Consider the following 22,843-nt stretch of genomic DNA (forward strand, 5'->3'; position numbering starts at 1 on the left):
GCTCTGTCGGATGAGGATAGAGAGAGACTGGAAGAGCCGATTTCGCTGGAGGAGCTGGAAGCAGCACTGGGAGGTATGGCGAATGGTAAGGCCCCGGGGGCGGACGGATTGCCGGTGGAGGTATATAAGAAGCTGCAGGGGGTGCTCCTTCCGGAATTACTTAAGGTGCTGGAATACTCACTGGAGACAGGTTCGCTGCCACTCTCGATGCAGGAGGCTATAATTGTAGTACTTCCCAAACCTGGGAAAGATCCCAAATTTCCAGAATCATATAGGCCGATTTCACTTCTTACGGCTGATGTGAAGCTCCTGGCTAAGGTGCTGGCGAACAGGTTGTCCAGGGTGATTCTGACTATTGTACATTCTGACCAGACAGGATTTATGCCTGGGAAATCAACGGCTATTAACATCAGGAGGGTGTATGCTGGTCTGAATGTCCCGGCTGACAACTGTGGAGATAGGGCTCTGCTTTCTTTAGATGCCGCTAAGGCATTTGACAGTGTAGAGTGGACTTACCTGTGGGGTGTTTTGAGAGCTATGGGGTTTGGGGACCGGTTTGTGAGGTGGGTACAGGTTTTGTATTCCTGTCCCAGAGCCCGCATTAGAGCTAATGGAGGTTTGTCGGACAATTTTAAGTTGGCTAGAGGTACCAGGCAGGGATGCCCATTGTCGCCCTTACTGTTTGCACTGGCCATTGAGCCACTAGCAGCTTTAATACGCCTGTCTCCTCATATTGTGGGGTTTAGATATGGCGAATTCCAGAATAAGGTGGCTCTATATGCCGATGATACCTTGCTTTTTTTAGGCGATACTGGGTCATCTTTGGACAGTGCCATGTCACTAATAGATAGATTTGGGAGTTTTTCCGGTCTTAGGATCAATTGGCAAAAATCTGCTTTGATGCCGGTGGATGGACAGGTGGTGCCTGATGTGCGAGTGGATGATAGAATTCCCTGGGTTAGTAAGTTTAAATATTTAGGGCTGTACATAACGTCTAGACTGATGGACTTTGAGGATCTTAATCTAACCCCCTTGCTTGTGGCTTTCAGGCTTAAGGTGAGAACTTGGTGTAAGCTCTTTTTGTCGGTAGTGGGTAGAGTGAACCTTTTAAAAATGGTTATGATGCCGCAGCTGCTTTATGTACTTAATAATGCTCCTGTATGGATCCCTCGAGATAGGTTTAGGAAAATTCATTCCATATTTAGAGATCTTATTTGGAAGTACGGCCAAGCAAGGATCAAATTAGAGACGTTGCAGTACCCTAAGACGGAGGGTGGTTTGTCAGTCCCGAATGCCTGGATTTATTTCCTGGCGTCTCAGTGCCAGCACTTTAAGGGCTGGATTGATTTTCAGGCCTCGGATGTGACGGGGATTATATTGCAACATTGGGTGGGTAGTCGGGACCTTATGTGTATATTAGAGGGGGCGGGAATGCATGGGGGGAGAGATAGGGTCCTAATTATTGATCTTATGAAGAAAGTGTGGGCGACGGTGAAGCAACTTAGAGGTGTGGGTGGTGTTGGTGAGCTTTCCCCAATATGGGATAATAATCTATTGTCAGAGTTCACTTCACTGTCAGGACTTAGGAACTGGGAGTCTAGGGAGGTGATGAGGATAGGTCAATTACTTGAAGGCACGGTATTCAAATCCTTTCAGGAAATGCGGCATGAGTTTAATGTCCCAAAGAGATGGTTTTACCAGTATTTGCAATTAAGGCACGCTTATGATGTCACGGTAAGGAAAGGGTGTCGTATAGCTAAAATGGATGTGGTACAGAAGCTTATTCTTTCAAAAGGTGGGAGGAGAGGACTGATTTCACAGGTGTATACGTTATTACTGGATAAGTTTCTGGATGGGTTCCCTAGGTCACGGATGTTGAAGTGGGAGAGTGATTTGGGTGCAGTTTCGAAGGATCAGTGGGATGCTATATTAGATGCAGTTCCCAGAGTGTCTCTGAGTGAGCAGGCGAAATTATCACAACTCTTTATCATCCACAGAGTTTATAAAACACCAGTATTTTTACGAAAAATAGGAGTCAGGACTGATGATAGGTGTCCGAAATGTATGAAGGAAGGAGCGGATCTGGTGCATATGTTGTGGTCGTGCTCTGTCATAAGTAGATATTGGGATGAGGTGCTGAATATGATTAACCGTAAGCTGGGGCTGAAGTTGCAAAATGATCCTAAGGTGTGTGTGCTGGGGTATGTGGCAGAGATTGGAGGAAGCGAGTTGGTTAAGGTGGCGGTGGGAAGACTGTTATATGTGGCCAGGAAACTGGTGGCGCAGAGGTGGATCCAGGGGAGTCCGCCAGCGATTGAAGAGTTTGAAAGGAAGGTGAACGACATGTTGATATTGGAGAAGAGTGTGTTTGTTAAGCGTGGCTGTCCTCAGAAGTTTGACAAGTTGTGGAACGAATGGATGTCACATACTCATCTAATGCTATAAGCTAGGTTAGAAGGCTTCTTACTCCTTTCATCGGGGGGGGGGGGGGGAAGGGGGGGGGAGGGGTGTTAACATGTTGGTCTAGGGAGCATCGTCATGATTAGTGGTCTTAGTGGGTTATGGGGGGTGTATTTTATGGCATTTCAAGTACTCGAGATTGTATAATGTGTGACATTGTAATAGTCATTTTTGCCAATTGTGAGATCTATGATGGTATTGTATTATGATGGTGGTAATGGCATATTGTGATTGTGAACCCTGATATTGCCTTCTTAATAATTTTCAATGAAAATGATTTGATTCAAAAAAAAAAAAGTTCAAGGAGGTCATGTTGAACGTATTATTAGATATTTCGTTTTAATGCTTAAAAGTTGTGATGTTCATCTGCAGTACCACAGTGCCATCTGGAGGCAGATGGACAATATTAAATTATTTCATTATTTGTTCTATACCATATTAGGAGTTAATATGACATCATGGTGTTATTGGCATGCGAATACACCCACCTTACCCGATTGGGAATCCCTAATCTAAAAGGGGATGATTCTTAGATAAGGGGGGGGAATAATTACTCGTGTGCAGAGCAGCAAGGGAGATCCATATTGATCCATATTAAGCCATAGATCCATCCAATCAATCAAAAATAAAACTTTACCAGAAGAAACTTGGATTATTATTTTTGGATTACTAGGAAAGTTCTTCAGAACTGATCCCATCTGAACTCTGTCTACCTTTGACCCGGTAACGTATATTTTGTTTACTACTCGTGATATTAATAAGATATTTCTCTCGGTATATAGCCAAGAGTTCCTATACTGTGGGAATATATAGTGTTAGGTGCCTCCATAATGCTGATTATTCTCTTAGCAAAGATGCATATTGTTAATGGAAGATCTGAGATTATTTGAAAAAAGGACTAAAACCCTTGGAACGTTATTTTCCAATATTTTATCATATTAATATCATATTTTTGATTGGTCATAGGAAAACAGAGTCAAGGGATAACAGTTATTTTCCTGTATAATCCGTGTTTGATTTTCTAGCCTGTTTGATAAACAGAAGATCCTAAGTTTCTCTTGGTATAGGAGTCTGTTTGTTAAAAGTATGACACTAGTTGTCATAAATCACTAAATCATACTGTGCTGATCAGATAGGGGTGTGTTAGCACCACCGTGTGGTACATTTTGGGTATCATTTTGTAACTTTATAATTTGTTTTGCACTTATATTGATTTTATATTCTTTGTTTTTATAATAAACGATTATATATTTTTGCATATACAATTGTCCCTTTGTTTCACTGCTTGCACAAATCAAACTTGATAAAAAGAACTTAAAAGCGATTATGTCCGCCTGAAGGATAATATTTTATTGGGGGTTTTTATCCTCTCTTTTATATGAAGATTCTTTTTATATAGAAGATATATGACAAAACAGAATAAACAAATAAAAAAAACTGAACTGAAGACATACAGAGCAGTAACTAGCATAAAAAAATTAGTTAAATATGGTACTTACTGAAATGATCTGGTGATCCCAATGTTGAGAACACACAGGTTAAAAATTGAAGTCGAACCTGGACCTCTGCACTGTGGCTGTACCTGTACATTAAAAATAGCGATTTAAGCTACCATTTCTGCTGTCTAACATTTGACCCATACTCAAAAGTACCAAAGATATAAAATATACTTCTTTATAGATTAAACAGTAACCATTTTTGAAATGTGCAGTACAAGGAGCTTATGGCACATGCAACTAGCTCCTCCTATTTTACATGACTCCCCAATTGCATGGCGTGACGATACAAATATTCATAATTAAGAATCAATTCTGCAAAAATTCTCTCAACTAATTGGATTTTTGCACTCTCTAAAGTCTCTTTGAATTTATTGGTGGACTCAGCACCATGGGTATAGGCCCTGCCTCTATGAGGCCGCCATTAAGAATAAATTAAAGTGTTGGCTCCATGCAGGTGGGCCATCTGTTCTCCACAGACGCTAGTCTAATCAGTTGGTACAGACAGCAGTAGAAGCAAAACAATAAAAAAAAAAAAACACTTTCATAAGAAAAATTAAGGAACATAAAAAGGATTAAGATCAGTGGGCGGGGGGATCCGTGTCCCTCAATTAATTTATTAGAAAGGGATTGTCTACTTTATTTATATTGATGACCTATCCTCCTGCGAGCACCGCCTAATTACAACTAAGCCATCCTATTCAAGTGTATAGAAAGGAGCTGTCCCATTGACGTGAATGGGACGGCTTAGGTGTAAGTACACCTGCTCACTGTTGTGAATGACAATGCGGGGTGTCGACCCCCGCTCATCTGATATTGATCCTGAGGATAGGTCAATATAAATAAAGCAGACAACCCATTTAATGTCATAGGCGGACACAGCATTATGGAACATCCTAAAATCAGTCCCTGAGGGTGGGAGAAGAACAGCCATACGGACCACCTAGCACACAGCTGCTTGCAGAACATTATGATTCAACCTGGCATCGGCAGAGGACAAGGACTGAAGCTGATGGAATGTAGTAAAGATGTGGACGGAGGCAGTAGTAAAGGGGGACTGAGTGACTGGCCCATAATTAAGCACATGCAGGAGCGATCTCCTCCACAGCATGGGAAGGAGCGATCTTTATGTCACTGCTTGTCTCCATACTGTATAGTTGCTTGTCAGCAGCAGATCGCGATTACACAGCATGATCTGCCGCCGGCAAACGATTTTTAAACGTGCCTAAAAATCACAATTGCCCAATGAACGAGCGTTTGCTCGTTCATTGGACAATTGGCGGCAGTATTAGACTGCCGAATCATCATTAACAAACGTTCCTGTGAACTGGCCGAGAATTGGACAGTCTACTACATCCTTAAAGCAGCAGACCTGAACAATTGGGATGTGTCTGCCTCCTACTGACACTAAGCTAAAACTAATCAGCAAACAGGTTGTCTGCGTCCTGCTAAAACTGATCAGCTTAGCGTCTATGGAGAGGGTATAGCCCATCTGGGCAGAGCGAACATTTTCTTTTTTTTTTTATTCTTCCGTGTCAGGCTCATAGTGGCAGGACCTATCTCCACGGTGCCGTGTCCCCCAATTAAGGAGAAATATATTACACAGAGTTGAACCACACAAACTTACAGAACATGCTTGTGCCTCCCATCTCGAATAGATTGGATGTAGTGCACTAAGTTGTCGAAGAACAGCTTCATCATGTTTAATTCCTTCTCTGCCCACCTGCAAAAAAAAAATTGGTCAGACTAAAAAGGTCTCATAGGCAAATCTCACAATTGTATTATAACAGGTAAGGGAAAGGGAAGGGATGCACTGACATGTGGGTGTTTTCACTGCAAGGTCTATGCACTGAGCAGTAAGGACCAAGCTACTGAGGACTTATGTACACAGTCATACCACAATGTAATGCCTGGTTACATACAGGTACACATATCAGTGATATAGTGGTCTGCATTTGCTGACAAGTGAAATAGAGGAGTCAATTATTAGTAATCTCACACGAAGCCTGTAGCAGCTTTTGGCATATTTTTTTCATTAGGAAGAAATTTCTGTGTGTTCCGCTTGCCAAGTCAATAAAAAAAAACATGAAAAACAGAATTTCACCTACATTGTTATCCAGTGGGTATCATAGCTACTTCCAAATTGCTGAAAGGTCCCAAACAACTTAGGCAGCAGTCGAAGAGAGACAACAACAGACCTGAAGACACAAAACAGTAACAACCGTTAACAAATATTCATTAAATAATCGTGAACAGGTGCAAAATTAGCGGAGGAAATACAAGACTTGTATACTGTAGTATGGAGCAAACTTCTAAAAGCTGGCAAATACGGAGCAGAAGTGGAAAATTAAGTGGAATGTATGTGTGCCATTTACTGACAGCAATATTGTCCTCATTCTCTTTCGAAAAACATTTCTATGGATGTGGTAAAAAAAAAACAAAAAAAAAAAACATGTATGGCTTATTTAGAAACTACATGTGGCATTTTCAACGGCAAAATGCAGATGGACCGCTAACAGTATAAGAAGGACCAGCTCTATATTGTAAGCCACAGTATCTGGTAGGCCGGCAAACAAGAGCTCACAATATGCCATGGGAAAGAAAAAACCTACAATGAGGATTCCCCTACTATTAGGAAATAAGTGCAACTTGCAAGCATGAAGAAAGATAAAAAAAATAATAAAACATAAAAGGCAGCTACAGAAGAAAAAATCCAATGGTAGGACCCCTATCCTGTCCTCAGGGTGTTTTTTTACCTAAAGCAGTACCGTCCTCCTGATAAGGGTGACTGTATCCGAAACTGACCCTAGGAAGCCCTGAACTCTCCCACTGGTTCAGTGAGGTGTGGAGTCAAATATATCAAGGGAAAAGAGGGTTGAAAATCTAGTATGTGAAGCCCCTCAATCCCCCAGCCTAATCTTTAGGCCGAATGTACACGGCAGTGTTCCACGGCCATGACCGGTCCGTGGTATCCCGGCCTGGATTCCTGCTGACAGCAGGAGCGCACAGCGTCATTGGTTGCTATGACGCTGTGCGCTTCATGCCGCCACTGTACTACAGTAATACACTCGTATAGATCATACGAGTGTATTACTGTAGTGCAGCAGCAGCATGAAGTGCACAGCGTCATAGCAACCCATGACGCTGTGCGCTCCTGCTGTCAGCAGGAATCCAGGCCGGGATACCACGGACCGCTCACGGCCACGTGCATTCGGCCTAACTCTGATGTCTCTTAGCCCAACAAGTTTCCCACACTGACAAAGTGGAGTTTATCAGGGGCTATAGTTGCACAAAACATACAAACCAATACCCTATATACACTGTTAATAACCACTGTCACTGTATAGACATGAATAAAACTCCAGTGCAGACAGATGTTCAGCAGAGCTATAATGCAAGACCCCAGCCCAGGATGCAGGCAGGAGCACGAGCCCAGATTTAAATAAGCCACTCTGATCAGCAGCGTGCGCAGACACAGCTGAGGGTGGAACTACGTCACACTAGGGCTTTTTCTAGGGTGACATGTCAAAATCTGGCATGGTAGTACTCAACATTTTAACCCGTGATATTCCAGGTGTTCTGTGCACCTCATTCTGCAGTCTGGTTGTTATATATGAAAGCAAGTCAGGAGCCAGAAATCCAGATTATAATAAATATGGGATATTTTTACCTAATCAACAGATTCATCTACTTCCGAAGTGTGCTGCTGAAGAGTTAGTTATACTAACCATTAATGATTCTACATCCTCTAGCAAGTACAATTTACCATGGCTTTTATCTGCCCTGTCAAACAGCCCAGCCACACCAATTTCCCAGGTCTGTATGTTACTTCTACCCTTCATAGCTATATGTTCTATTGCTAGGGAAAAAAACGCCAACAATTATATATATTGATTTGCAGATACACCAAGTCAGAAAACCACTGAAACCAAGCACAGTGTCACTATTTTCACCAACGGGAAAGCAGTTTGACCATGTAAAAATTACAGGGAAATGCCTTTGGCAACAAACCATATAGCTAAACCTAAAAAAAAATTGCCAGTCCGCATTATTATCATCAAAAAAGGAGATTTTTGTATAACTTACCAGTTAAATCTCTTTCTCGCTCTTCCTTGGGGGACACAGACCTTGGGTATAGCTCAGCTCCCTAGGAGGCGTGACACTAAGTAAAACTGTTAAGCCCCTCCTCCATCAGCTATACCCTCAGCCTGGAGATAGAGGCTACCAGTTGCGTGTCCAAGTAGTGAAAGGAAACAACCAACAATGCAAACAACAGCCAACAACCCAACGGGGCGCCAGCCAAAACCCTAGAACCAAACACAGAAGGGTGGGTGCTGTGTCCCCCAAGGAAGAGCGAGAAAGAGATTTAACTGGTAAGTTATACAAAAATCTCCTTTTCTCGCCCATTTTCCTTGGGGGACACAGACCTTGGGACGTTCAAGAGCAGTCCAAGAAGGGAGGGACCATAACCCAAGGCGGACCACCGGAGCATCAGGAAACCGCAGCCTGCAAGACCAGGCGGCCCAAAGCAGCATCCGCCGACGCGTGCGTATGCACCCTATAGAACCTGGTGAAAGTGTGCAAAGAGGACCAAGTGGCCGCTTTGCACAACTGCTCAGCCGAGGCTCGATGCCTCTGCGCCCAGGAAGCCCCGACTGCTCTGGTGGAATGAGCAGTGACGCCGAAAGGCGGAGCCCTACCCTTGGCTCGATAAGCCTCAGACACCGCCAGTTTAATGAACCGGGCAATGGCCACCTTGGAGACCGCCAAACCCTTGCGCGAACCCTCCGGGACCACAAACAGGGAATCCGTGCGCCGGAAGGATCCGGTGACCTCCAAGTAAATCCTCAATGCCCTGACCACATCCAGACGGTGCAGTTCCCGTTCTCTGGAGTGGGAAGGAGAGGGACAGAGCGACGGAAGGACGATGTCCTCATTGATGTGAAAGGCGGAGACCACCTTTGGCAGGAAAGCCGGGACTGGTCGGAGCACAACCTTATCCTGGTGGAAGATCAGGAAAGGTTCGGAACAAGAAAGAGCCGCCAACTCAGACACCCGCCGGAGAGACGTGATGGCCACAAGAAAGATGACCTTGCAGGACAGAAGGCGAAGGGAGACCTCCCGCAAGGGCTCGAAGGGGGCAGATTGAAGCGCCGAGAGCACCACATTCAGGTCCCAGGAAGGAACCGGAGGGCGATACGGTGGAACAGAGTGAGCCACCCCTTGCAAAAAGGTCTTAATCGGCCCCAGAGGGGCCAGGGGACGCTGGAGAAGAATAGACAGCGCCGAAATCTGTCCCTTCAGAGAACTGAGGCCCAGCCCCAGGTCCAGGCCCGACTGGAGGAAGGACAGGATCGTGGGAAGAGAAAACCGGAGAGGTGGGACGCTCCGGGACTCACAGAACCCCAGATAGGACCTCCAAACCCGATAGTAGATCCTCGAAGATACGGGTTTACGAGCACGGATCATGGTGCGGACAACGTCCGCGGAGAAACCCCGTCGCGTTAAGACGGCGGTCTCAACAGCCACGCCGTCAAACGTAGCGAGCCTAAATGCTCGTGGAAGATCGGACCTTGAGAGAGAAGGTCCTCCCTGGAGGGCAGTGGCCACGGAACGTCTGCCAACAGCAACATTAGGTCGGCGTACCAGGACCGACGGGGCCAATCCGGGGCGATCAGAATCGCGGGAACGCCCTCTGCCGCGATCCTCCGAAGAACCCGTGGCAGGAGGGGAAGAGGAGGAAAGATGTACAGAAGGGAGAATTGGCACCACGGAAGGACAAGCGCGTCGGCGCCGTAAGCCTCCGGGTCCCGTGCCCTGGATACGTATAGGGGAACCTTGCGGTTGAATTTGGAGGCCATGAGGTCCACGTCGGGGCGACCCCAGCGAAGACAAAGGGCCTCGAACACCTCTGGGTGCAGGGACCATTCTCCCGGATCGATGGTGGACCGGCTGAGGAAATCTGCCGCCCAGTTGTCTACCCCCGGGATGTAAATCGCAGACAAGGCTGGCACGTGCGTCTCCGCCCAGAGGAGAATGAGGGACACCTCTTGCATCGCCGCAGCGCTGCGGGTGCCTCCCTGATGGTTTATGTACGCCACCGCCGTGGCATTGTCCGATTGGATCCGAACAGGGCGGCCCCTCAGTAGATGGGTCCAGTGTCTGAGGGACAAAAGAACTGCCCTCAGCTCCAGAATGTTGATCGGAAGTCTGGACTCCGATAGAGACCAAACGCCCTGGACGGATCGGGGAGGGAAAACCCCCCCCCACCCCCGTAAGCTGGCGTCGGTGGTAATCACCAGCCAGTTCAGTGGAAGGAAGGACCTCCCCCTCAGAGGGAGATGCAACCACCAGTTGAGGGAAGCCCGAGCCAGGGGAGGCAGAAGGAAGGTCCTGTCCAGACTCCTCGGTGATTTGTCCCAGGCCGACAGAATCGCCCTCTGAAAGGTGCGGGAATGGAATTGTGCGAACGGCACTGCCTCGAAACAGGCAACCATCTTCCCCAGCAACCGCATGCCGGATCTGAGGGAAGTCCGGTGATGACGGAGAAGGCTGCGAACCGACCCGCGAAGGGCCAGACGCTTGTCCGACGGAAGACGGACCTCTGCCAGTTCCGTATCCAGGAGCATCCCCAGGAAGATCAGCCGTCTGGAGGGGGTAAGGGAAGACTTGGGGTGGTTGATAATCCAACCAAACCGCGTCAGGGTCTCCAGAGTGAGATCCACACTGCCGGATGCCTGTGAAAGGGAGGGTGCCTTGACCAAGATGTCGTCCAAGTACGGAAGAAGAAAAACACTTCTTGAACGTAGAAGGGCCAAGACAGGGGCCAGGACCTTGGTGAACACCCGAGGAGCCGTTGCTAGACCAAAGGGAAGGGCAACGAACTGGAAGTGATCGTCCCCCACCGCGAAGCGTAGGAAGCGGTGATGACATGGAGCAACCGGAACGTGGAGGTATGCATCCTGAACGTCGATGGAGGCCATGAAATCCCCCTTTTTCAGGGAGGCCACTGCGGACCGGAGAGACTCCATCCGGAATCTCTGCAGGCGGAGGAAGCGGTTCAGGCGCTTCAGGTCCAAGATCGGTCGCACCGAGCCTTCCTTTTTGGGGATCACGAAGAGGTTCGAGTAGAACCCCCTGAACCTTTCCGTCGGAGGCACCGGGGCGATGACACCCTTGTCCATGAGTGAGCGAACGGCCGCGAAGAAAGAGGCCGCTCGTACGGGGTCCCGCGGAGGACGGGACCGGAAGAAACGGTCTGGCGGAATGGCCGCAAATTCGATCTTGTACCCGCAAGATACAATCTCGAGCGCCCATGCATCTGAGATGTGGTTCCGCCAAACGTTCCTGAAAAGGAGAAGGCGGCCCCCCACCCGGGTGGGTGGGGGCGCACCTTCAGGCAGAGGGCTGCTGGCCTGTGGTAGCCCGTGCAGGCTGGGTCTTGCGCCAGGTAGGTTGCGCCCGAAAAAACGGCTTCTTGCGTCTATCCTGGGTTGGGCCAGAGGAAGAAGAACCGGCCCCGGGTCTAGATCCGGAGGGCTTACGAAAGGACCGAAAACGGGACGAACCCGCGCGACCCCGTGGGGCGCCCTTTGGCCTGGACTGGGGAAGGAGAGTACTTTTCCCACCCGTGGCCTCTGATATAAGCTCGTCCAGGCGGGTCCCGAACAAGCGGGAACCTGTGAACGGTAGACCGGCCAAGGAGCGTTTGGAAGCGGCGTCCGCCGCCCAAACCTTCAGCCAGAGTTCCCTCCTGACAGAAACCGCCAGGGCAGAGGAACGGGCAATGAGGGCCCCCGCATCCAGGGAGGCCTCACAAATAAATTTTCCAGCCTGGATAATTAGCTGGGCTAAGGAACGGAGGTCCTGAACAGGAACGTCCGACCCCAACTCCTGCTCCAGCTGCAAACCCCATTCAGAGACCGCTTTGCCAACCCAGGCGGAGGCAAAAACCGGTCTAAGGGCTGAACCAGAGGCAGAAAATATTGCCTTGGAAAGGGATTCCGTCCGACGGTCCTCAGCGGACTGGAGGGAAGATCCGTCCTGTACAGGAATAGCAGTGCTTTTGGACAGGCGAGCCACAGGAGGATCCACCTTGGGCGGAGATGTCCAGGTGGTCACAGACTCCGCCGGAAAGGGATAACAAATGTCCAGCTTTTTTGGTGTAACAAAGCGGACGTTTGGCCGAGTCCAAGCCTTGGATACCACAGAAGAAAAATCTGCATGTATGGGAAAGACCTTGGAGGCCTGTCTGGGTCGGAGAAAGGACACGCCGGCCTGTTCAGAGCTGGGGGGGTCATCGTGTATCTGAAAGGTATCGCGGATACTAGTGATAAGATGCCCCACCGCGGATGACAATTTTGACGGAAGCTCTGAGTCCATGTCCACATCCGAATCCGCCAGTTCTCCCTCAGAAGGCGTATCCCTTTGAGAGGATAGGCTTGACTGAGCTCGCACGCATGGCGGAGAGAGCGAAACATCAGGAGAAGATGTGCGCTCAACCCTTGAACGTTTCTGAGTACGCCGGGCCCTGGAAGATTCACTGGGAGGCAGGGAATCAGTGGGGGCGGCAGAAACGGCATTCCCAGCAGGTGCGACAGGGATTTCGTCAGTCTGCGGGAGAGGCGGTCTATCCACGAGACGGCCCACCACGTGTGTAAGGCTCTCCACCGCCAGAGACAGAGACCTAGCCCAGTCAGGGGGTTCAGAAACAACAGGGGGCACAGCAGAAAGCGGGCCCTGCACCGGGGCCTGACATGCAAGGCAATGCGGCTCAGATTGCCCACTTGGAAAAAGTGCCTTGCAGGCGGTACAGGCGTGGTACCAGGGTTTGGGGGCACCCGTGGGATCAGACATGCTGACAAGTGGTCGTACCTTGATACAGGGACAAGGGATTGCAGCGGCTATGACCAGTGGGGTTAGGAGAGGGTTAACAGCCCTACCAGTGCCTCAGAAGAACGTCAGGTCAGATCCCTAGGAGCGAAGGTCCAGATCAGCAGCCGCGAGGCAGCCAGAAAACCAGCGTGCGTCCCCAGCGATGCACCGGTGTCTCCCAAGTGTCTCCACTTCAGTCCGGAGTGAGGAAGCGCGGCAAGCTTGAGCAGAGACGCGGGAACAAGCTCCGCCCCCTCCACGCTTGAATGTTTCATAACGAAACTCCGCCCCCATGACGCGCGCGCGCGCGAAAAAACACCCGCACCCCGTGCTGCCCGAGATTCCCAGGCATATGTTGTCAAAGAAGGGCCCGCAGGCCCCAAAAGCGCGGCGGTATAACCGGACGTCGGAAGGTAAGGTGGTCACCTGACCCCCGTCCCGCCGAACCGAACCGCCGATGCCGGGCCTAAGCCCCGCCCCCTCGATCACGGTACGGAGCGGGCAGCGGCGGGGAGGTAGTAAGAAGCAGGGGCTATCTTTTAAGCAGCGGGCGGCGGCGGGATGTGTAAGATCGGGAGGTACATGAAAAGCAGGCAGATGGGGAGATCCCACAGAGCGCTCTGAGAAGCGCAGGAAACGGCCGACCACGGGTGCCCCCCCCCCCGAACCCAGTGCAACAGGGACAGGGAATGGGCTGGAAAAAGGAGATTTTTGTGAAACTCACCTGTAAAATCTTTTTCTCGTCTTTTCCATTGGGGGACACAGACCATGGGTATAGCTTAGAGGTATTAGTAGGAGGGACACTATGCAAATGAAAGAGCTCCTCCTCCTCGGGCTATACCCCCAGACTCCACCAGGAGGAACTCAGGCGTTGCACAAGCAGTAGGAGAAGGAGCAAGAAAAAATCATGGAAACCATCGGACCAAGCCATAAGGTCCAACCAGAAACAGAAAAACTGAACTAAAGACCCCTCCTGCAACAGGAATAATGGGTGGGAGCTGTGTCCCCCAATGGAAAAGACGAGAAAAAGATTTTACAGGTGAGTTTCACAAAAATCTCCTTTTCTCGTGCTTTTTTCCATTGGGGGACACAGACCATGGGACGTCCAAAAGCAGTCCATGGGGTGGGAAAAAATACCAGCACCGCCAGGAGGAACGCCCCAACGGTCAAACAGGAACCACAGCCTGCAAAACCCTGCGGCCAAAGCCGCATGAGCCGAAGCCAGTGAATGCAACTGACAAAAATTTGCAAAGGTATGCAAGGACGACCAGGTGGCCGCCGTACACAGCTGAGACGCAGAGGCACGACTGCGTCTTGCCCAGGAAGCCCCCTCCGCCCCAATGGAGAGAACGGCAATTCTAGCCGGGGGAACTCCACCACAAGCGTGACAAGCCGCGGAAATAGCCAAGCAGATCCAGAGCGCCAAGAACGGCGGACGGAAGCAGTAGCCGCGAGACACACCTCCAGGACCCGTACAACATCCAGGGAATGCAGAGTGCGTTCCTTGGGGTTAGCCGGAGAAGGACAAAAGGAAGGCAGGACAAGATCCTCATCAAGGCGGAAGGGAGAGACCACCCTGGGCAAAAAGAAGGGGACTGGACGGAGCACAACTTAATCCTGGTGGAAAACCAGAAAGGCTCCTGACAGGAAAGAGCGGCCAGCTCCGACACCAGTCTGACTTAAAAGCTCGTGATGGGACGTGAACTCACAGCCACTGCATAATAGCCCAGAACTTTAATCACTACGCTATGTAGCTGTATCAGAAGCTATGGTCACAAGGAAGTCCAGATGAGAACAGTCAGAGAGACCCTCCTCAAAGGCTCGAAGGGGGCCGACTGCAGAGCGCGCAGAACCAAATTGAGATCCCAAGGAGACAAAGGGGGAACATACGGGGAACCGAATGCGCCACCCCCGAAGAAAGGTCACCACCGGACCCTTAAGAGCAAGGGACCTCTGACGGCCCGCGCCGAAACCTGACCTTACAGGGAACTAAGCGACAGTCCCTGCACAAGCCCAGACTGAAGAAAAGACAGTACCATCAAGATGGAAAACCGAAGGGGAGGGAACCCCGAACTCTCAAAAAAGGATAGGAAGGCCATCCAGGTACGATAGTAAATCCGGGAGGAAGAAGACTTCCCCGGACTGATCATGGTCCTAACCACTGAATCCGAGAACCCCATCTTTATCAGGATGGCGGTTTCAACAGTCACGCCGGTAAACGAAGAGACCGCAAATTCCGGTGGAAGACGGGCCCCGAGACAGTAGGTCCTGTCCGTCGGGAAGAGGTCATGGGGCGTCCGCCAGCAACCGAGCCACGTCCGAAAAAAACCACGCGCGGCGAGGCCACTCTGGGGTGATGAGAACGGTCGGAGTCCCTTCCGCCTCGAACTGGCGTAGACCCTTTGGTAGGAGAGGAAAACAGAGGAGGCTGAAGTCCTGCCACGGAGACACCTGCGCATCCATCCGTACGCCTCCGGATCTCGGGCGCGAGCAAGGACCACTGGGATCTTGTTGTTGAACCCGGACGCCATTAAGTCCACATCCGGACGGTCCCATCTGTGGCAGATTTCCTCGAACCCTTCTGGATGCAGAGACCACCCGCTTGGATCCACCGTGTTGTGGCTTAGAAAGTCCGCTGTCCAGTTGTCCACTCCTGGAATGCAAACTGCTGACAACACCGGAACGTGCGTCTCCGCCCACGTCAGAATTCTCTTCACCTCCTGCATCACCATCCGGCTGCGGGTCCCGCCCTGATGGTCGATATAGGCCACGGCCGCGGCATTGCCCGTTTGAACCCGCACTGGGAGGCCCGCAAGGAGAGAGGTCCAATAGGAGAGAGAGAGCGGAAAAAATCGCCCTCAGTTCCAGAAAGTTGATTGGAAGGCGAGACTCTGCCGCCGACCAAATTCCTTGAACCGTGCGAGACTGGAAAACGCCCCCCCAACCCAGGATGCTGGCATCGGTGGCGGCGATCGTCCAGGAGAATGCGAGAAAGGAACTCCCCGACCTCAGGTTCTTTGGGAACAGCCACCAAGGGAGAGCTGCCCGAACCCGCTGAAAGGTAAAGGATCTCCTGTTGCGCCAGGCGAGTGTGAAACTGGGCATATGGAAGGCCTCGAAAGAGGCTACCATAAGACCCAGGACCTGCAAGTATTCCCGAATGGAGCGGCACGGGGAGCGCAGCAGATGCGACACTGCCCCCTGGACCTGGGAGGACTTGAAGGCTGGTAGAATACTTAGGCAGCCGAGGTGTCCAAAATCACCCTCCGGAAGGAGAGCCTCTGGGACGGGAAGAGGCAGGAGTTTGGGAAAGTTACCAGCCAGCCGAACCGTTCCAGGGTCTGAACAGTGATCCGGACGCTGTCCGTGGTATGCAGAGATGAACTCGTCCAGCTGATCCCCATAAGGTCTGGAAACCCCAAAGGGGAGATTAGCAAGGGAACGCTTGGTGGAGGCGTCAGCATCCCACACCTTCAATCAAATCTCTTCGCGCTGAGTGACAGAGATGGCCAACCTGCGGGCAAAGAGGGAAACAATGTCCCTAGAAGCTTCGCAAAGAATCTTAGAAGCCTGAGACATCTGGAGAACCAACTCCAGTGTGTTAGTAGCCGCATCTCGTACCGCCAGTTCCTGGTGGTGGTGTTGTAACCACACCGAGAGAGCACTGGCTACCCCTGCTGAGTGAAAGGTACACAGGGACGCGCTGCCAGCGAAAAAAGGACCTGGAAGAGAGTCTATGCGTCTGTCTACAGCATCCTGGAAAGAGGAACTGACTAAGACAGGAAGGGCCACATAATTGGCTAATCCGGCCACCGGAGGATCCACCTTAGGGGGAGGAGACACCTCTCCTCGCCGTCAGCAGGGAAAGGAAAGTATATTCATGCGCTGGGTGGTCGAGAACCTTATTAAGACCACCCCAGGCCCTGGACATGACCGCGGAAAAATCCCTCATGGACCGGGAACATGGTAGTCTCCGACTGCCTGGACGGAAAAAGGGGGAACTCCTGACCAGTGGAAGGAGGAGAATCCCCTTGGAGAATAAAGGTGTCTCGGACAGTCACCACTAAGTCAGCCACCCTGGTGGAGAGCTTAGGCGAGGGGTCCCGCTCCATGACCTAATCAGAGCCGGAAATTCTCCTTCAGACTTGCGCTCCCTAAGGGAGGGGAGAGTCGCCCGAACGCGCCTCTAGACGAGGGGAGGGGGGGGGGGGGGAGAGCCAGAGCCATCCGAGGAGGGATGCTGCTGCTCACGCTCCCTGTTAGTAGTCGGGCGTCTTCTGTGGAAAACCACTTAGAGAGGTGGTTGGCGTCACAGGATTTGAAAATGCCCTATAGTCCAAAAAGGACCTGGCTCGTCCGAGCCGGATAATTCTCCTTCGGATTACTCTCCCTAGGGAGGGGGAAGAGCAGTCCGCAAGCGCCACCGGCGAGGTGAGGGGGGTGGAGAGACGGAGACATCCGAGGTGGGATGCTGCCGCTCACGCTGCCTCTTCGTAGTCAGTCACCCACTGTGGGGACCACTGAGAGAGATGGAGTCGTTAGCGCCACAGGATTAAAGGACATGGTTGCCTTGGCGACTAAGACCAATTTAGCGGCCGCGCTGGACATGGCAGATGCCCAAGCGGGGACCGCAGGCCCCCAGGGACGTGGAGGAGGGGTGGAGGAGGGGGGTAAGGCAGGGATGCAGGTAATACTTATCTGCTCCTGCAGAACTTCTCCTGCAAAACTTCTCCCTCGACTCCAGGACCAGCAGGGATGCACCTCATCAGGCTTCTGACTCCTTGTCCAGGAGTGCAGTGTTCTGGTGGAGGGTGGCAGCAGGAGACCCAGTAGCTGGTGGGATACCGGAGCTGCAGGTCGAGCCCGGATCCACTTGTCTTCTTTGGGGGGCAATGGAGGCAGCCAGGCAGCGTCCAAGGACGGCAGCGGGCATTCCACGGGGGACCAGGAAGGCGCCATGCCGACCTGTGTCCCCATCTAGAATAATATAAACAATTTTTGAAGGCTGAAAGGGGCTTTGAACTCAGAAAGCCTGGACATGGGGCAGCAGCAGCAGTACCACTGAGCTACCAGCTTGCCTGGCACAAAACGGAGTAGAGTGATGAGGAGCTGCACGGCCATGAGCAAACAGAGTCTCCGGTGTAAGGAGAGTCAGAGCGGCATGCCGAGGCTCCGCCTCCCCGAACGCGTCATTATGGCGCGAAAAAAGCGCGCGAAAAATAAGCGCGCGCGCGAAAAATAAGCGCGCGCGCGAAAATATGCGCGAAAATAAGCGCACGCGCGAAAATATGCGCGAAAATAAGCGCGCGCGTGATTTAAACAAACACCACGTGGAGGAGCGGCCTGCCGGCGGGCGCTGAGGGAGCGCAGCAGCCAAGGCCCGACGAGAGAAGCGCTGAAGCCCACAGTTAAGGGGGAAGAGATGCCAGTACTCCAGTGCCAAAATGAAGAAAGTGCCCCATCAGGATCCTTCTTCAAGTTCACCCAGGTAGCCACAGACAAATAGACACAGAGGGAGGGGGAGGGATTGGGCAACACTTATCTGCTCAGCATGCTCCCTCGATGTCCAGACCAGCAGGGATGCGCCTCTTCAGACTTCTGACTCCAATCCAGGAGAACAGTGCTCTGGAGGAGGGTAGGCAGCAGGCGTCCCAGCAGCTGGTGGGATGCCGGAGCTAACAGGTCGAGCCCGGATCCACTTATCTTCTTGGGGGGAAATGGAGGCAGCCAGGCAACGTCCCAAAGACGGCGGCGGGCACTCCACGGGGGACCAGGAAGGCGCCATGCCGACCTGTGTCCCCATCTAGAATAAAAATAACAAAAAGGAGTAGAATCAGAGAGTGTCAACCTCCTTCACCAGACACTAAGCAAAGACTGAGTTCCTCCTGGTGGAGTCTGGGGGTATAGCCCGAGGAGGAGGAGCTCTTTCATTTGCATAGTGTCCCTCCTACTAATACCTCTAAGCTATACCCATGGTCTGTGTCCCCCAATGGAAAAAAGCACGAGAAAGCCATCTTACCTGTCTTCACCCTCATTTCCTTCCAGCAGGGTCGCCCCTTCAGCCCCTGGCACCGCAGTGGCAGGAAGCTGGAAGAGGGGCTTGGCGTGCGGGCGACCCCCTAGCTGGCGGGATGTAGGGGAGCCGGTGCTGCCCAGATCCTCCTATTGCTTCAGTGGGGGAGGCAGCAGCGCAAATACGTTGGCACTGGTGCAGCTCAACCCCGGGAGAACAGAGAGGTCCAATGCGTCTCTGGTATCCCTAGGAAAAAACAAAAATAAAATAACAAAATTAGAGAAAAAATTAAAACAAGGAGAAAACAGCCCTGCAGTAGCAGGGGGTGTCTTGCCTCCTTGGACACTAAGCTAAAACTGGTAGCCTCTATCTCCAGGCTGAGGGTATAGCTGATGGAGGAGGGGCTTAACAGTTTTACTTAGTGTCACGCCTCCTAGGGAGCTGAGCTATACCCAAGGTCTGTGTCCCCCAAGGAAAATGGGCGAGAAAATACTTTATTAAACAATTCAAAAAGATAATTAGAGGTTTAAAAACAACAGTGCAGGTAAAATAGCAACATCACTGGAGAGGACCACACGTGGGCAAATACCATCTATCAGTGAATTGTAAAGATAACAGAACAAAATGTAACTGCAGATATACTGCCTATAATACAAAAAAAAAAAAAAACGCCCTCCAGGATGGCGCCAACCCCGGCGCGTGTTCTATTGCTATTGGTTGGAGCTGAAAATGCACTGAGAGTCCAACATCATTTGTAATCTCCAAGTTACAACAAAATTACATTTGTCTGTACAACATTCACTGTGTGGTAAAAATCACCCATTAACTTTATTTTTAGGCAATTTTGAGTACAGTGATAACAAAAGTACATTGTTTTAGCCATGTTTAACCACTTAATGCAAAGATAGGCAACTTTTAAACCCCCTCAGAGTGACAAAGGATATCAAGAGTGGCAGACATACTAAAGAGGCCCTGACAGCAGTCCAGATGGGACCAATGTCAGCAGTGTGTTAGCAAGATACAAAACCCACGTGGCTATATGTTTCCTATCATCATTAGCCATAACACTGTGGGTTTTGTATCTTGCTAACACACTGCTAACATTGGTCCCGTCTGGACTGCTGTCAGGGCCTCTTTAGTATGTCTGCCACTCTTGATATCCTTGGTCACTCTGAGGGGGTTTAAAAGTCGCCTATAGATCCCCCATACTAACTTTATGGGAGACTGGTCGCATCACATAGAACTTAGCAGCGCAATCGGGAGCTTGGCCGTGGGAGTGAATTTCTGTCACGTCCTCCTCCTCTGATTGGCTGCTCCGTACAGCGCCCACCCTCCTCTTCACAAGCCTTTCCTTACAAAAAAGCTGGAGTCAGCGGCGCGCTCCTGGCCATCATAGCGCCACTAACGCTGCAATGTACACATGCAGCGTTCACCGCCGACTCCATGAAAATTCAGTGATGGTCAGAAAAGGACTCCTCTCGTCTTGCCTGGTGCTCCTGATGAAGTGTCCTGCTGATAGGGGCACAGAAACGCCTAAAGCGCATGTAGGGCATTTGACTCTGACACTGGATGTTGCGGCTGCTAAGTAGTGCAGGGAGTGACAGTCCATTAGCGAAGCATAATAGCGTTCAGTCTTGGGGTCCATTCACACGTCCGCAATTTCGTTCCGCATTTTGCAGAACGGAATTGCGGACCCATTCATTTCTATGCGGATCCGCACTTCCGGGTCCGCAATTCCGATCCCGAAAAATATAGAACATGTCCTATTCTTGCCCGCAATTGCGGACAAGATTAGGCATTTTCTATTAAGTGTCGGCGATGTCCGTGTTTTGCGGATCCGCAAAACACACACGGACGTGTGAATGGACCCTTAAACAGATACCTGGTTGTGATACTTACTGTCTCACCTTTTTCCCTGATGCTCCTGGCACATCTCTAGTCAGGCCAGGGGGGCTAATATCTATTCAAAGCCTCAACCTGATAGAGTTGTAGTGTTCAGACGGCTATCTTGTTGTGGGACCTGGTGATTTTACCCAGGATATACAAGGAGCGTCTGACACTGGCATAATTAGTGGTACTCACTTGTGGACGACACAAAAGGTCCAGTGAGTTTATAAATTACCACTAATTTTCCTTTGGGAAGTGGTTCAGGGCAGAGATATAGCAGTACTGCAAGATACATAGATATCGCGACCATCTATCAGCATACCTACTGCTCTGACCATTTGTAGTGCCAGTGGGACTGTGGGCATCTTCTCACACAGCTCCATTTTGGCGCTAGTCCTTTTCTGCCTAGTCCTAGTAAGGGCACATGAGCCTACTGATTTTAATAAAATTTCCTAATAAAGATTTTCTTTTAACCGTACATTTAGGCAGTGAAACCCCCTAAAGATTATACATGCGAATTCTATGAAAGTGTCATAAACATGATTCTGCAGATCACATAATAACTCTTCTGTTATCATTTACCTGTTGTTAGCAAGGTTTTCTAGGCAACCCTCAATGAAACGCATTCTAATCTGTCGGTCTGTGAACCAGCAAACTAAGGAGCAAAGAAGTTTTTCGGCTTCATTTATTAAGCCTTCAGAGAGGTGAACCTGCAACACAACAATATGTGCAGAGTTAGAGAGAAAACTCCAGCACAATAATATAATAACCTCTAAATCTGCACTCACGGCATCCTCATCCTGAACCAGGTCCCACAGCAGCGTGTTGCCCTTCTTACATACATTATCTAGATTGATATCCACCACTGCGTTGCTGTTGTACTGGTGTTTATGAACTGAAGGACCTGCACAGAAACAAAAGTAGTAAGGCATCACAAAGAAATCTGAATTCTATTCAGCAAAAACAGCACATACATTCTGAATGGCTCTTATGATGGCCATACAAATTAGACAAAATGTTGGCTGAAACTGCTGTATTAAGCAGGACCACCTATTCAGTATGGAGGCCTCCCAACGCTCTCGCTCGGTGGCAGACGTTGGTAGAAGGTGGTAGAAGGTAGGATCAGGCATACTGGATATTGTGAGATAAGTCATCTGAAAAGTTTTCTGGAAGATGCTCAATTACCTCTCCAATGGAAAACTCAGCTGACACGAGCATGCCCGTTTTTGGTGGGTCGGAAAGAATTGGGGTACATACGTATTTTTTGGTACGAAAAACGCAGATCCGCAACAAATACAGAAGGCTTTTTTTTTTTTTTTTTTTTTTTTTTTTTTAACAGACCCATTTTGAATGCCTATTCTTGTCCACAAAACAGAAAAGAATATGACATGTTCTATCTTTTTTCTGGGGCTGCAGAGCACACACAAGGATGTGGACAGCACACGGTGTGCTATCTGGATTTTTTGAGGCCCCACTGAAATGAATGGGTCCGCATCCAATCTGCAAAAAAAGCACTTTGTCAAAAATAGAGAGAGAGAAGTCCTGCATGCAGGACTTTTTTTCTCCACTAAAAAAATGTTCCCCCGAAAAGAAACCAAACAGATCCCATTACAGTCAATGGGATCTGTCAGTTTTTGTTGGTGTCAGTTATGTGCTGAATCTGTTATTTCCATTCTTCGTCTATTATAACGGAGCAGAATGACAGAAAATGATAAAGTAAATTGAATGCTATAATACACCGACAGTAACTTTCTATAATTGCCTCTTTTAGTCAGAATTACCAACATCAGAAAATAAGCAGCATGGCCCTATATAAACATGGTAGTTAGGCAGTAACTGTTGTTGTGATTGAATCATTATAAAATTTGTCCTTGCCTTGACTGAGGTGCTCGTGGTACATAGAAGCCAGGTTGGGAAGGTGCTGCTGCAGGTGAGAGGTCAGCTCGGCGTGTGAATTGATCTGTACGAGCTCTTCTTCACAGCCAGACTCTTCTCCATCAAAGTCAGCCATGTTCTTTTCAGACTTTGCACTTACTTGTGAACTGCTACAACTAACGTCATCTGCACTCAACATGTCGTCTACCATGTGCCTACAAATTAACAAAAAGAAGCT

General features: G+C 49.9%; 1 protein-coding gene across 3 annotated transcripts in view; it reads right to left on the reverse strand.

Annotated features, from left to right (window-relative positions):
• The window catches only part of USP34 (ubiquitin specific peptidase 34), a 216,570-nt gene that overhangs the window by 133,003 nt on the left and 60,724 nt on the right, over nt 1-22,843 (reverse strand). For all 3 annotated transcript variants that reach the window (XM_044289323.1, XM_044289322.1, XM_044289321.1), the window contains 6 exons: nt 22,606-22,820; nt 21,519-21,634; nt 21,313-21,440; nt 6,065-6,154; nt 5,584-5,679; nt 3,960-4,042 (listed from right to left, as the gene is read on the reverse strand). In XM_044289323.1, coding sequence (XP_044145258.1) covers nt 3,960-4,042; nt 5,584-5,679; nt 6,065-6,154; nt 21,313-21,440; nt 21,519-21,634; nt 22,606-22,820 — 728 coding nt within the window. The remainder of the gene's footprint in view (nt 1-3,959; nt 4,043-5,583; nt 5,680-6,064; nt 6,155-21,312; nt 21,441-21,518; nt 21,635-22,605; nt 22,821-22,843) is intronic.

The sequence above is a fragment of the Bufo gargarizans genome, chromosome 4, assembly GCF_014858855.1.
Source record: "Bufo gargarizans isolate SCDJY-AF-19 chromosome 4, ASM1485885v1, whole genome shotgun sequence".
In the NCBI taxonomy this organism is placed as follows: Eukaryota; Metazoa; Chordata; class Amphibia; order Anura; family Bufonidae; genus Bufo; species Bufo gargarizans.